Below are 16,133 nucleotides of genomic sequence, written 5' to 3' on the forward strand. Positions count from 1 at the left end.
TGAGCATGTAAGTTTTTATTTTATAAAATATTTGCATTTATAGTTTTATATAAAAGGAAACAGGAAAGCCAGAGGACTTGAATAACAACAAAACTACACCCCAAGGTGAACTTCTGATAAAAAGAAATTTGGTTTCCCGCTTCTTGGAGTGAAAGGCATGCTCTCCTTCAAACACAAAGGGCATGGAGTTCCTGCAAATTCCCTGAGACCAGGAAATGCCCTGGTAGAAAGAACTGATACAACTTCAGTGTTCAGTTTCCTTAGGCACGTGAGAAAGTTCACTTGGTTCTTCACTCATTCAACAATATTATTTAACACCTACAATGTGCCAGAAAATACACCAGAACTACGGAAGAACTAAGCCGGAAACAACTCTATTGGGGGCGAAAGAGACATGCTCACAGCCTCGGGGAGGTCATAGTATAAAACCAGACCATGTTGCTCTGTGACTTTCTTCTAAAGGGCATGATGGTATTCACAGATACCATCTGTTTCCTAGAACTTTCACAGGGTGTGTTTAGGTAACACTGTTCACTGGACACTTTTTTACAGACGTGAGAGCAGCAAAGAGGTAAAAAGAAGTGGTTAGACAGCTACTCACCAAGAAAACCAAGACTGGATTGGATTCAAGGCTTCTGATTTATCAGTCAGGATTTAGAAAAAAATTAAATGTATATTCTTCACTCAAAATGGCTATCTTTGCAAATGCTATTTTGTAGATTGATTAATTTCCAAAATGAAGTTGAAGTTAAATTGATGGAGCTCAGTGGATATAAAAGAATGCACACGGAATATATACAGTTCATGACTGGTGCTCATTTTTCAACCAAGAGACAGATGAGATTCCACAGACATCCTGTTAATGGTACATGGACATAATAAAGTAGAGAAGGTGGGCCAAAAAAGTGTCCATAATTACATGAAGGCACTCTGTCCTCAGAGTAATTCTAGGGTAGGGGAGGGAGGGAAGGAAGTTTTTCACTTAAAATTGTTCAAGATTCCTCTTTTAAATTAAAAAGTCCTCAGTGGGACAGCGTATGACCTGGAATGAGATTAAAAGGTATTCATTTTCCAGATTCAGTTGACAGACTTTAAAGGCTGCCTTAGGTCAAGTGATTTTATTTATGATATAAACCATCCTACTCTATCAAACGCTCCTTACTCAGGATTTCTACTGCATGCTCGCATTCTCCCTTTTTTAAAAATACATTTTAGTGCTGTTCACCATATTACTGACTTTTCTATTATTGACTTTTTTGCTGACAGATCAACGAAGTCTTGAAGCATACGATTTTAGAGCTGACAGATTAGGTTTTCATACCATAATGCTGGCCTCTGCAGAACCCTGGGGCTGGTTGGAGCTTTAGTTTATGAACAAAAGTATTCTAAGGCTATGTCTTGAAAACCATGAATCTAAGTTGAAATTTAGGACAGTATAGAAAGATGGTTCTTTTTTTTGAAGATGCCACATATCTTAGGTATACTTTCTAGGATCTGACATCAGACAAAAGCTGGGATTAGGGGACCTGGGAATAACCTCGACTGTCTATCACCAGCCCAATGTCACGGCAGGTGTGACACACCCTCTAGGCTCCAGTGTCTTAACTACACAATTTCTGAATCCATCTAGGACATCCTCAGTTCCCTTTTCATTTCTAAAAATCAAAAATGTAGCTATTTCTTCCTAATATTTACTCCACATCTTCCTTGCTTTAAATTTACTTTCCTTTCATTTTGTATTCAGCGTGAATAAAAACAGCTATTCATCATCATCAAAACATATCACATGATGCCATTTATACAGAACCCAAAACACTATTACAAAACATCTTCGAATTAATGTTCGGGGCTGCTTATCATGTGCTAATTATCGTGTTAAGCATTTACAAGAATTATTCCATTTGCTCAAGGTCCTGAAGGAAGAAAGTAGTAAGGCTGGGATTCAAATCTTTAGGTCTCATGACCCCTGAGATGTTGCTTATCTATAGCTGAATCACAACAACCTTTGGGTGGAGATTCAGGGACTATGGCAGCCACAGCAGGATCCCATATGGAGAAACTCCACATATGACCCCGCCTACCACCTAATATACACCACCACGCCACCTCCCACTGCGGGGGGCCACAATTACTGGCACAGAATCGCATGCTATCACCCTCAGAAGTATTTTTTTTAGTCAGAAGTGGGGTGGGGGGAGAAGGGAGAAAGCCACAACATACATGTATATAACCATCACACAAAAGCATCCAAGCAAACATCAATAAGGATTTATTTGAATTTTGCAGGCAATGTGGGGACCCCGGCTTTCTCCTTTCTTCTGGGTTCGCACTCTGATTTCCCATGCTAACCATAATGCTCCAGTACCATAAACATTTATATATTGTCCGTTTAAATAACGCACATACTCTGTCCCATTCATTGAAATGTAAACGATCACAAAAGAGTCAAGGCGGAAACCGCGGTGAAAGCTGTAACGTTTATTGAACAGAGGACATATGTTTGCAAATTACAGCGCTGCACGAGCACACAGTCCAGGTTTCATAATGCTGTTCCAATTCAGCTCTCCAAAGGGCCTTCTCACACAGTCCCTTTTTAAAACAGTAACTGAAAGGAAAAAGGTGTCAATTGCAGTTACATGCACAAAACCACATGGCAACTTTCATTTAGAATGAATCTCTGCTCTACTACTTAGATGGACACAAGGTGATTCTTCAGGTCCATGCACATGTTTTTGTACGGTCAGAACTTTTCAAAGAATAATGCTTTCGTAACCCATAGAATATCTCAGAATAGTGTCGAGTTTAGCAAGCAGGGCAACAGCTTCAGTGAACAGAATTTCTAACATTTGCCCCAATCAGTATCCTACTTTGCCCTCAAGAAATTCAACACAGCACTTCATTTTTGGAATAACAAGGGAAAATTCATCTGACAAAGGACATGATATGGAATACACCTATAAAAGGTATTTCTCATCTCAAACAATGTTTAATAGTCGACTTCTTTCCTTTTGTTCCAGTGGAAGAAAGTCTGGTCAAATTGTCAAAAAAAAATACCACCAGGTTCTTGAGGTAGACTTTAACCTCCAATTTTCCTCTAAAAGTTATCTTTTAACAACAAAATTTTTTTTTAAAACTTAATTTCCAGGAATTTAAACAATTTAAAACAAAACTATTTTTATAAGTAAAAAAAGTTATGTTGGTCAATTTTCTGAACTACCATTCTCTTTTTTTTTGCCTTTTATGGAAATATCTAAAATAGTGATCATGGAGTAGAAAGTTATTAGATTTTTATCTCCTTAGAGATTAATAATAGAAAACTGAAGAGGATTTTCTAATCAAAGAATCTGATAGTATAAAACATCTGATGTAGGAATACTTAATTGATGACGACTGAGACCGCTAATAAGAATAAAATTAGAAAATTCTAGAAGAGAAAGCCTAGCTGATTCACTTTGCTCTGCACAACTTATCTGGTTTAATTTAATACAGCATCTATGATGATTTTATTCTAAGCGTAAGATGTCAGCTGGTCTCCTAAGAATTCTGTTGCTCTGCCGTTGGTCTGAATGGTGAACTGGCCATTTTAGAGGTGTAGCTCTTGCTCATTTCTTGCATATGTCTCTGGATATAATTTTCTACTCTTTATTCCTTATTCACTTTGAAATGCAGAAATCCTCCACCTGTCTGAACATATTTTGACACGTAATTAAATATTACACGTAAAAATTAACTATTTTGTTGAATACTTTAATTTTCTTCAACCTTCCTTTTTGTTATTGTTCAATGCCCATGCAAAGGACCTGTTTACAACACCCAGATTCTTCATAGAGGACAATCCAGACAGGCTTATCTCAGTTTGCTGGCAGGTGCATCCCAGTCACTTGTGCATCTGGTTTCTCTTTGCACAGAAAACAGTTTGCCATCCACCATCATCTGCTTCATGTCTTGGTTGGATTTATCCCAGAAAAGGCTATGGGGGAATGCCCATTTGCACTCTTAATTTGTAAATCACAGTCATAAAATCAGAGGAAATGCATATCTGCCCCTCTCTAATTTGCACACTAAATTTATAAATCTAAAACTGTTTTAAAAAGGGGCAACTTAAAGAATACCTTTATATGTGTCTATGTAACAATTTCCCCAGACTTGAAAAATGTTGGCCTTAGCTATTCGCTCATTGTTTTTAAAAATCACATTCTTTTCATTCGATCAAAAAACATTTACTCAGCTCCTACTATGGGCAGGCACTGTAGCTCTCCTTTATCCTTCCTAAAAGAAAGCAAAGGGCCTTATTCAGTGGGTTTAAGGCATCAATAAGGACAATTTATGCTTGAGTCAATTTATTCTTGAGTGTTCTGGTCAGTTTTAAGGTAATCTCTTTCATATAAGAGGAAAAAAAGAAGGGAAGGGAGAGAGGCACTGCACACCTACTATGTGTCAACACCAAGCCAAGAACTGTGTGGGTGTATGTTGCAGAATTATTAAGCCTCTTAAGAACTAAGGGAGGGTATGTATTCTTCCCATTTTATGGACAAGGATAAAAAGCTTTGATGAGTTTAATAACTGTTCAAGATCATTTCTCATGCTACATTCTTAGCTTATGTTCTTAACAGATTCATGACAGGAAAAAGCTATCAATGTGATTCTAGAATTTGAACTCAGATCTGAGGAACTCCAAAATAAAAACTCAATGCTTATTGTTTCTGTTATTAATTTCACAACACCAAGATACTGTAAATTTCTCTGGATTGAAAAACTGCTTGAGAACAGCTATTCTATGTTGCTGTAAATTCCTTTGTGAGGAAAGAGCCCTTAAAATCATGCATTCCCTATGCCAAGAATATGTGCGTAAGATCTTTCTTTCCTCAGCTTAAAAATTTTGTTTTAAGATGAAATGAAGAAAGCGTTGCTATAATCCTCCCATTTCCTCAATATTATGAAGTAAAAGTCTGTAATTAACATCTCTTGATGTTCTAGGAAATACAAATCAAGATAATCGTCTAGTTTTGATAATATATTTATTTGTCCCTCCGCTATTTCCTTTACCTTAAAAAATTAAGGATATCATGAATATTAGATAAAAGAAAAAAACACTATGAAAAAATTACTCTTCTTAAGCATAATTATCTCCAGATATAATTCATGGTAAGATTACGTCCTTTCTCTTATGTCTTATATTCTAACTCTTAACTCATCTTCATTTAATGCAAAAGAATTAATGGGCTTCCTTTAATATTTCTCTGCTTATTTTAAAGCTTTCTTCCTCTAGCTTTAGGTAAGAAGTCTTTAAAATCCATGGGCTATTTCACCGTCCTAGATTGTGATAGAGGATTGTTATTTTCAAATTCCAATAGGAAACACAAAGAGAAGATTTAAATTTGGCAAAATAATTGAAGCTAGACATTATATAAATAGAAAATAAAACTTGCAATGACCAAAGAGCCCCCTTTTTGGTTGCAGTAGATTGCATCATAATGCCCACAGTGAAAATACTAGATTTTTCAGAAATAAGGTCCTCTCTAGCAACAATTCAACAAATGCATGTAAATGTACATCTGTGAAATAAATCTGCCACAGATCCTGCACCTGGAAATGAGGTCTCGAACAGGAAGCCATTTATTATCACAATAAATTATATCTATAATCTATAGAGACCCCCACTCCTTAAAAAAAACAAAAAACAAACAAACAAAAAAACCTAACTTGGAAATTTTAAAGACTCACTTGGGAAAAAAAAAATGATGAAAGGTTGATTGGTGTATAATTCTTACAAAACTGCAAGCAGTTTTTTTTAAAACACGTAGTTTAAAAGACAACGTATACATGCTTTTAGAGCTTAATTTCCTTGCATTTGTACTTAAGAATGAGACTGACTTTACCCGGTATCTAAATTAATCTCTAGAAGTAGCTAAACTATGTCAACCTTAGATTTTTAAAGCAGTATTGTGATTCAAATAGCCCTTGGAGACCTTAACTGCCTACCCATTCCCATATGCACCAGGAAGAAATGAATGTACATCTATCTCTTTTTCTCCGAGGTTTCCTACTCTTGAGCATTACAATGTGATGTAAGCTTCAGTCTCTTTTGTACTTCTAAGTAGTGCAGGGAAGATTCTGGAATACAGTACTGCCTAGCTGCTCTCAGAATCTGTCTGACCTTGGAGCTTGCTGCATGTCTAGATCTCTATTGATGACCTCCTTTTAACTAAGTTTTGGGTCTGGTCAACATGACTGCATTTTCTAAGCAGAAAAGAAAACTGCCAACATCGAAAGGCAAAAACAATAGGAATTAGAAGAACTCCAGATTCATCTTAATTTCTTCCTCCCACCTCCTTCTACTCTCCTTTTTGGCTGTGGTTATACAGGGCTCTTAATGTCCACTGCCACGGCCCACCTCTCTGCACTCTCCACCACCAAAGGCCTGAAATCAGAATCTGGGGAGGGAATCTGGGCCACGGCAGTGTCCAGGGCTGAGGAAAGCTGGCCATCCAGTCACACAGCTGGCCCTTGTTCCATGTACATCAGAGTAAGACACTCTTACTGGTCCTAACCCTCAACTTCAGCCAGATGAAACTTAAAAAGAGAAGTTAGAAAAAAGTTTCTTCCTTTGCAGATGTTCCTGAATTTGTCACCTTTATCATTGAAACTACATATGAAATAACTATCTAAAGCACCTTAAAATAAGAATTCCTTCACCAAACTATTCTATAGAGAATTATATAAAATACTTCACCTATGAAAACAGTCCTATATAAAGTGAAAAAAATATGTTAAAATACAAAATTAAAATGACTATTCTCGGGCTTCCCTGGTGGCGCAGTGGTTGGGGGTCCGCCTGCCGATGCAGGGGATGCGGGTTCGTGCCCCGGTCCGGGAGGATCCCGTGTGCCGCGGAGTAGCTGGGCCCGTGAGCCATGGCCGCTGAGCCTGCGCGTCCGGAGCCTGTGCTCCGCAACGGAAGAGGCCACAGCAGTGAGAGGCCCGCATACCGCAAAAAAAAAAAAAAAAAAGGACTATTCTCAAGTTAAAGGCTAATTTGGAAATGATGTAATTTCTAGCTATTGCCAGAAATCTTTTTGTCTTGTATTACCACTTAAAATTAGTCAGTACCCAAATGCCTTAGCCAACCTCACTTATTTGCAGCAAGAATCCATAGTACCGAGGGCAGAATCCCAAAATATGTAGAAGACTGTATCTCACAATGGTATGTCTTTAAAAAATGAACTCAGTACTTCTTTATGTGTGATATTTCACTGCCCTTTGTCTAGCTATTATAAGTTCGTTACCCAGTGTACTAAGTTGATTATTCCAGAATTTTTCCAAGCAAAAAGTTAGGCTGATGAGTATTTCCAGGGTCATCATCCATTTCCCTTTTTGAAAGAAGGTTCTAAATATGCCCTTTTCCAGTCTTCAGGCACCTCATCAGTCCTCCACGAGTTCTCAAAAATGATATCTAGCGGTTCTGTGATGACTTCGGCCAATTCATTAAGAACTCTAGGATGCCAGCCATTGGGACCTGTGGATTTGAACATATCGGGGTTATTTAAGTTCTCCTTTACCCATTCTTCCCCTAGTCCATCATGGATTCCTGCTCCAATTTTTAAGTCATACTTGTCCCTTTCTGGTTACCATATGGACTTCTGAAAACTAGCTTTCAGTCTCTGCTTTTTATCTATCAATTTTCTCTTTGAAGCTAATAAGAGAAAAATGTATTTTATTCTTCTCAAGCCTATGTTTTGTTTTAAAAAAAAAGGTCTACTTCTCTTTCTTTTCATGTTTCTTATAAGAAAAGGAAAGTTAAAAAACGATAAATAAATAAAAGTATATCTTGTAATAGTTTGCCTTCCTAAATCACATCACTGAATTCTACATTCTGGCAGCCTTAGTCATAGGTAACAATCAACATACTGCAAAACATTTCAGAGGCTACCTAGCTCGTGCTCAGAGGGTACATATCTATCCAGCTTGTCTGTGCAAGTGCTAATTCAAAATGTACTTTCCAAAATAAAAAAAGATTCACAATCATCTTTAATCATGATTTGTATGCACATAACTTTAACACATAGGCATTTAAAAAGCATAGTTGTGCATGAAGTGGAAAGAGATGAAGAAGGATTTCTTACAAAGCAGTAACCTAGTTGAATTCATCTGCTATTGTGTGGTCATCTGCACCAGTGTTCTGGGATTGATATTACACTAATTATCTCCAAGCTCTGATCCGTGTTGACAGTTTTAACCCCTTCGTGGTCACCATGATTCCTCCAAAATTGAAAGACAGCAACAGATTACAGTTTCCTGCCCATCTGTCATAGTTGTGCCCTGGGCCTAGAATCCCTTGACAGATCGAGAATGGACAAAGGAGAAGAAGGAAGAAAACAGAGTGCAAAGGAAGACGGAGGATGCCTGGGTCTCTCCTATGATTTTTGATATGACAGGCAGGCTGTGCTGCTTGGATTCAACGATTTTCTTGTTGTCGTGTTTTAACGGGAAAAGCTTTTGGAAAAGGTTGAATCAATTTTGCTCTCTTTTGTTTTTGTTTTGTTTTGTTTTTCTAGTCTATATCTCTGCAGTGGTATCCCCAGTTTTATCTCTTGCAAAAAAGAATCATACTTCAGGCATTATTAAGACTTTTAAGAAACAATTCTGCATATTTCTCTAGGGCATAGTAATTTGTTTTAGCATGTGCCATCTTCACCCTTGCTCAAACCTGCCGATGGCAATATGTTAACTAATAGGTCACCATTAATTACTTTGGGTAATATCATTCAGCAGTTGCATCTAAATGGATAGGAAGTATTACTAGCCATGCTCAGGAAGTTTCTTTCTCCAGAAAATCAAGCTGTTTTCAGGTCTTTTTCGCCCCTCTAAGACCAAGTAATAATATCTTACTACTCACTAATATATTCACATAGTCACTCAGATAAACCCATACCCAAGCCAATCAATGCCTCTATGAAAACCAAACTCCTGTTATAAACTATGTAAAGGTAATGTTCAATCTATCTTGACAAACTAAGCTTTTTTTTTTTTTTTTGAGGGGTGAGTGATCAAAGTTACCTTAACATGAAGAAGGCAAAACTGTTTCATTTTTAATGCTCTAGTGAATGAATGAATGAAAAAGCATTGCAACAAAAATTGTATTTGCTATAGAGTGTAAGATAACTTGCTATTTCTATCTGAAAAACCAGAAAGAGCCTCAGGTTACAGCATTAGGGTTACTAAGACCTCAGGAAGACTACAGCTGAATTCTGAAGGGGTCACAAAGGAAGGAGGAAGCATCTTGAGGACATTCTTATTAAAATGATTCTCAGATGTCTGCATTGCACCTGACAGGCTCCGCCTGAAGTCAGCAAGATGAACTTGTCTGCTGTTAAAGGTCATTTTATCCCAGGAACCTGTGGAACAGGTTTGTACAGACTACCATCTAGTAAATGGGCAGACACCCTCCACCTTAAACTTATCTAAAGATGTGGACCACGAAGTCATTCACAAATCTAGCATCAACCTAACAGCCTCAGAAACCTCTTGTGTCTTTGGTTCAACAAAAATAAATCGCATTCATTAAACAAGCCCAGCCGTGCAATTTGCTACTTTTCCTTCTTTGGTGGAGGGGGTGGGAGGCAAACAGGATTTCCACAGTTGGGTCATGGAGAGTTTCAAGATGTGATAGCAGTTGCAGAGAACAGTCATTAGCTGAGCACATGTTGCTTCATGATCATAGGAAACGTGAGTCATTTCCATGCTAGGAAGGCTCCTTGGAGCTCTGGCGCCTGGCATGCATTGTGACATCCCAGATCCTTTTCCTTACAGACCGCAGCCCTCAAGCCGAATAGAAATGAACAGATGTTTACAACTCTGACCAGCTTTAAGGAGATAACTGCTAGAAATACGTCTTATGGGCAAACAAGTGATGCTGGTCCAGCCTCATTTCACAGAGCTGCTCCTACCACCCCACATTTTTTCCTTTCATTTTCCCCCCTAAATAATCCGGCATACTCCTACAATGAAAAAAGCCCTTTCTTGGTGTTATTTTTCCACCAAGAAAAATAACAATCTGTTTATATGTGTTTACAGCCGTCTTTGGATATGACTAGGCTGACTTCACAAATCATGAAAGGAATTGCCTCAAATCTGGTCCTTTCTCAAAATTCATAAAAGTCAACCTCTGGACCAATAAATAGCAAGTTATATTTTTGGTTCTACTAATGCTCCTGAAGTTTTCCTGTTTTTAAAGTTTGTGAAAATTGAATGCCAGTGGTTTGTAATATGCCAAATTATCATCTATGTCTACGGGAACATTACTAAAAGGTTTATACTCTGGTTTGGCCTAATTCTTCCCCAATCTGCCTTTGAGCCCACTCTCTGATAGTCCTACATCAGGGCCATACAAACCTAATTCTTGGGCTGAACTGTGACTTTCTCAGTTTTATTTGTTCTAAGCTCTTATGGGGGATGGGAGGGGTACAGGGACAGTCTTTCATTTCACAGGTATTTGGCAATTCTAATCTATGTTAGAGTTCCAATTAGAGAAACAGAGGGGGTGGGCAGGGGTGCAGAAAAAGTTATTTAAGGAATAAAGAAACTATTATCCTGTGGTTAAAAATTAAGTGTTAATGAGATTACTTTTTTTTTCTCAGCTGATTATTCTGATTTTTAACTGGCTTCCAGTCTGTTGCTCTTTTCAGCTTGTGATTTTCCCCCTAATTAAAAGGCAATCAGAGTTATATGCAGGCTAAACCATTTAGAAGTTATTTCTCTATTGTGATATTAGTTTAAAGGATGTAGCTCCATTGCAGATGTAGAACCAATAAATTCTCCACATGTGGTGGCTGAGATAAAAAAAAATAAAACTGGTGACTGTACAATAATAGGCCGTGCAATTTCCTTACGGGAGGGGGGGCGGGGAGGGAGGGGGACGACTGTCTCATAGGAAAGAATTAATAAAGAACAATGGTGCAGATGTTGCCTTCTCTCCTCCTGGATGGCACAAGGCACACAAATCTGAACCTTTGGGTGGTTGGAGATAAGACAAGATTTTTTTTGCCGCATAACTTTCTCAACATTCAGCCATGTCACACTACTTACTGTTATGGAACCAAGGAAGGTTGGTAATTTGATAAGAGAGGAGGTGGGTGGGTGTAAATACAGCCTCATTTTAGCTGTAAATTTCTCCAAAGGCAGAAACCACATTTTACACTTCTTTCTGCCTCAGGAATATTATATAGAGCATGTCACACACTTCTACTGCTGATTGATTCAACTGTCCACAGTATAATTTTTACATACAATTTCTCAGTAAACGAAGTTGCTATTGAGAAATGTTAGTCTAGCAAGTCAGATAGGAGTATAGTTTCCTTTGCCTACACAACAGAGAATAAAATAGCAATATGTTCACTAAACCCACCTGCATCTTCACAGTCATCTTTCAGTTCCTCGAAAGGCCTCTCGGGGGGGCACCTCTCAGCTGCTGGGAAGGCTGAAGCTGCCTCCCAGCCCTCAGGAGGCTGGAGGATGCAATGTTATGTTACACAATGAGCTGGCATATATGTTCTTTTTTCTACAGGAGTCTTACAGGGTAGGTTTCCAGGGATTCTATAGAAAAATGTTTGGCCTGCTCCAGAATGATCCACGTATATTTTCTTTTTCTGACTTTAAACACAAATATCCAGACGCATTATAAACCATTCTGTACAACCATCCTGCCTCCATCTATGGTGTGTACTTGGTAAGTACTGATTTACTATCTAATTCCTGGAACAAATTAAACAGGTTATAATAAACTGAGCGGCTTCTCGCCACCTTCTCTGGACCCACAAGAGTTCTAAGCTTCACTCAGGACTGAATCTGCAGGTTTTAAGCAAATGGAAAGTATACTGGAGAGGATGGAAAATTTCCTACCCCTTATTATTCAGAAAACTCTCAGGAACAAATTCAGAGGTTAAAAGACAAAAGCGTCTTTATTTATGCTCTCCTCAGGGCATTCACCGATTTTATAATTTTTCCAACTGAATAGCTATGTAAATTCCTCATTTCTTAAAAGCACTTTGTTATAGTCATCGTTGACATATTCTGAATATGCTAAATTCCCCCCACATGGAGGACAGCCCACAGGGCTGTGGTCGGCAAGTGGCAGCAAACTCCAGGAGACCACGCTTCAGAGGCCAGGGACCTCCTCACTGCCCAGAGTTGGGTCATGTCTTATCTCTACCAGAAAGAAATGATCAGGAGTTTAACTGCTGGGAATTCTGAATTATTCTTTCAACAATTTTATAATAATTAACAGCTGGTCACAACATGAAACTGGGGCCAGGTCACCACACTTTCAAGAAGTTTAATAATATTGTTAAGGAGGCAAAATAGTAGCTGGAGGGGACAGTGCTTTGAAGAACAAAGAGGGATTCTGAGCATGTTTACAGATGGAGTGGAAGGATTCCATGGAGAGAGACCAAATGCAAGAAAATAAAGGTGTAATTATGGACCATAATTATGACCAGGGCCAAGGGTAGATACCCAGAGGAGGGATCAGTCTTAGAGAGGAGAGAGGCAATTCCTCATCAGAAACAGAGGGAAAGGAGAACAGATGGGCAAACATGTCAACACACTTTGAGATGAAGGAGAGAGCGAGGGAGGTAGCTCGTGTGCAACGGACATGCAGTTCTCAGGAACGACCTAGCCAAGGTCATCTGCAGAAGGGGAGGTGAGAGAGGAGAAAGGGTACAGTTTTAAGGCGCCCAGAGGCAGTAAGGGGGTGCTGAACTGGGACATGAAATCCGTTTGACAGCCGCAGGAGGGCAGATTCAGCTGGGCTGGACTGCATAGAATTACAGTGAAATGAGCTTTTAGAGTGTTTCTGTATTATGCTTCAAAGTCTCCAAATACTACCCAAAATAGGGATCAAGACACAGGCCTGGAAACGCGCAATAGAAGTCCAGAATAGAAATAATGATAAATGCTACAGTATGTTGTATATGAGCATTCTGTCTTCCAGTAAAGCTCTTTAAGGCATATTTGATATGCCTTTGAATGAAACAGTGCTGTTGATGACTAGCTTGGTCTGTTTGGGCTGCTATAACAGAATACCACAGATGGGCTGGATTATAAACAACAGAATTATTTCTCACACTTCTGGAGGCTGGGAAGTCCAAGGTCAAGGTGCCCACAGGGTCAGTGTCTGGTGAGCCCGTCTTCCTGGTTCACAGACACCATCTTCTCACTGGGTTCTCACACGGAGGAAGGGGCAAGAGAGCTCTTAGGCCTCTTTTCTAAGGGCGTCAATCCCTCCCTGAGGGCTTTACTCATAATCTAATCACCTCCCAAAGGCCCCACCCCCAAATACCATCACACTGGGGGTTAGGTTTCAACATATGAATTTTGAGAGGACACAGACATTCAGTCTATAGCAACATCTGTCTCTAACCAGGCTCCCTGGCTACCCATTTAAGGGTTTCTCACCTCTCTGGCCCTCCCTGTCTCCTTCTCTCTCATCTACATACTCACAGTAAAATCATCCTTTATTATGTACTAATGGTGCTTGAAACCACCATTAACACTAACCCCCTAACTCTGATTACAATTATCACCAATGTAATTGCCATCAACTGTAGGTTTATAGCACATATTACAATTATTACTACCTGCCTACCCCGCCAACAGTAAACAGCTACGAACAGTAACTGAGCGACCTTCTTCTGTGCCAGGCACTGTGCTAAGGACACAGTATATTTAAACATAATCTCCTTTACTTCTTACCACAAGCCAGCGTGATGGCTATCATGGACTCGGTTTTACACATGGGGAATCTGAGGTTTTAAAGTGTAGATGCCCTGAGAGGGTCAAAGAGCTAATCAGTGGCAGAGCAGTCCTGTCCCACAGCAATGCCCAACCTTATAAAAGTATGTCTGGGCTTCCCTGGTGGTGCAGTGGTTGAGAGTCTGCCTGCCAATGCAGGGGACACAGGTTCGTGCCCTGGTCTGGGAAGATCCCACATGCCGCGGAACAGCTGGGCCCGTGAGCCACAGCCACTGAGCCTGCGTGTCCGGAGCCTGTGCTCTGCAATGGGAGAGGCCACAACACTGAGAGGTCCGTGTATCTCAAAAATCAAAAACAAAAACAAAATCAAAAACAAAAACAAAATAAAATTAAAAAAAATAAAAGTATGTCTGCACTCCCCATCAATTTTGTTTTTATTTATTTATTTATTTATTTATTTTGGTCCATGCAGCATGCAGGACTTCCTTGACCAGGGATGGAACCTGTGCATCCTTCAGTGGAAACGCAGAGTCCTAACCACTGGACTGCCAGGGAATTCCCCCCATCATTTTTGACTGTGAATGTATAGTAGTTAAATAGCATCCTCCAAAATTCACATCCACCTGAAACTTCAGAATGTGATTTTGGAAATACAGCCTTTGCAGATGGTTTAAACTCTGGAGATGAAATCATCCTGGATTTAGGGTGGGCCCTAGATGCAGTCACTGGTGTTCTTTTAAGAAGAGGAGAAGACACAGACACACACCGAGAAGAAGGCCATGTGAAGACAGAGGCCAAGAGCGGAGTGATGCAGCTACAAGCCCAGTAATGCCAGGAACCCCCAGAAACTGGGAGGGGCAAGGAAGAATTCTCCCTTCGGGCCCTTAGAGGGAGCATGGCCCCCCCAAACCGTGATTTCATATTTCCGGACTCCAAAACTGTGAGAGAGTAAACGTCTGTTGCTTGAAGCCACTCAGTTTGTGGTACTTTGTACAGCAGCTCTCATAAACTAATATGGAAGCCTTTCACAGAAATACTTAATTCCTCAAATGCTCTTGGGAGTATTTTTAATCACTCCATCGTTTTTAGCAATACATGCAAATGTGATTTTAGGCAAATGTTATTTTATTTTTATTCAGGATACAAAATGTTGCACATAATGCTTACTTAGATATTATATTTAATGTCATTCATAATACATAAGAACATTTTAACTTTGTCCTATTAAATAAATGATGCAAACTGTTATATGATTTGTAAAAAATACATTAAAAACTATATGCTGTGTTTATGCATCCTCCATGTATATTAAGATGCAGACTGAGATTTAACTATTTCTTACAGTATCAAAAATAGAAAATAATCAGGGCTTCCCTGGTGGCGCAGTGGTTGGGAATCCACCTGCCAATGCAGGGGACATGGGTTGGAGCCCTGGTCCAGGAGGATCCCACATGCCGCGGAGCAACTAAGCCCGTGCGCCACAACTACTGAGCCTCCCTGCGCTCTAGAGCCTGCGAGCCACAGCTACTGAGCGCGCACGCCTAGAGCCCGTGCTCCGCAACAAGAGAAGCCACCGCAGTGAGAAGCCCGTGCACCACAACGAAGAGTAGCCCCCCTCGCAGCAACTAGAGAAAGCCCGTGCACAGCAACAAAGACCCAACTCAGCCAATAAATAAATAAATAAAAAGATTGGCTTATGATGTTTAAAAAAAAAAAAGAAAGAAAACAATCAGCAGTTGGGATGATTGTTTTCATTTTGCTTGATGTCCACTAGTTTATTTACTTGAATATTTATGATTTGCTTTAAATTGCAAGACCAGAGGGAAGGTTACAGTGACTATTTGTAAGCATTTCTCTACAAATAACACTCTATATACATGGACATTTTTATTTCCAATAAGTTAAAATTGAATGTAAACACCAGTATTTTTCTGTTTTGATATCAGTCATTGAAGAATGTGAGTTTAATGTTCAATGTAAGCATATCTGAACTCTAATGAAGCTCTCATTTTACAGAGGAAAATATTTAAATAATTTTCATTGATATACTTAAAGATATATAATGAAACAGTTACTATTCCCAACCTGGAAAACTTTCTTGACTCTTTTGACAGCTCAGAAACCTCCAGCTAGATAACATGGCAGTTTTCTATATTAGCAGTTCTCAAACATTTGTCTCCAGGAGCAAACTGCATTTTTAAAAAACACTGAAGATTCCAAAGAGCTTTTGTTTATATGGGTTATAATTATCAACATTTACCATATTTGAAACTGCAACTGAGAAATGTTTAAAATATTTATTTAATTCATTTAAAAATTAAAATAGTACATGTATCATGTTAACATAACATTTTTATTAAAAATAAATATATTTCCCTCAAAAT

General features: G+C 39.0%; 1 protein-coding gene across 1 annotated transcript in view; it reads right to left on the reverse strand.

Moving 5' to 3' along the window:
• Window positions 1-7,453: 7,453 nt before the first annotated feature.
• The window catches only part of SAMD5 (sterile alpha motif domain containing 5), a gene marked incomplete at both ends in the record, with an annotated part of 52,517 nt that continues 43,837 nt past the window's right edge, over window positions 7,454-16,133 (reverse strand). Inside the window, one exon of the mRNA XM_082633245.1 lies at window positions 7,454-7,516. Coding sequence (XP_082489371.1) covers window positions 7,454-7,516 — 63 coding nt within the window. The remainder of the gene's footprint in view (window positions 7,517-16,133) is intronic.

Source organism: Mesoplodon mirus (genome assembly GCF_964341445.2).
Source record: "Mesoplodon mirus genome assembly, chromosome: 10".
Lineage (NCBI taxonomy): Eukaryota > Metazoa > Chordata > Mammalia > Artiodactyla > Ziphiidae > Mesoplodon > Mesoplodon mirus.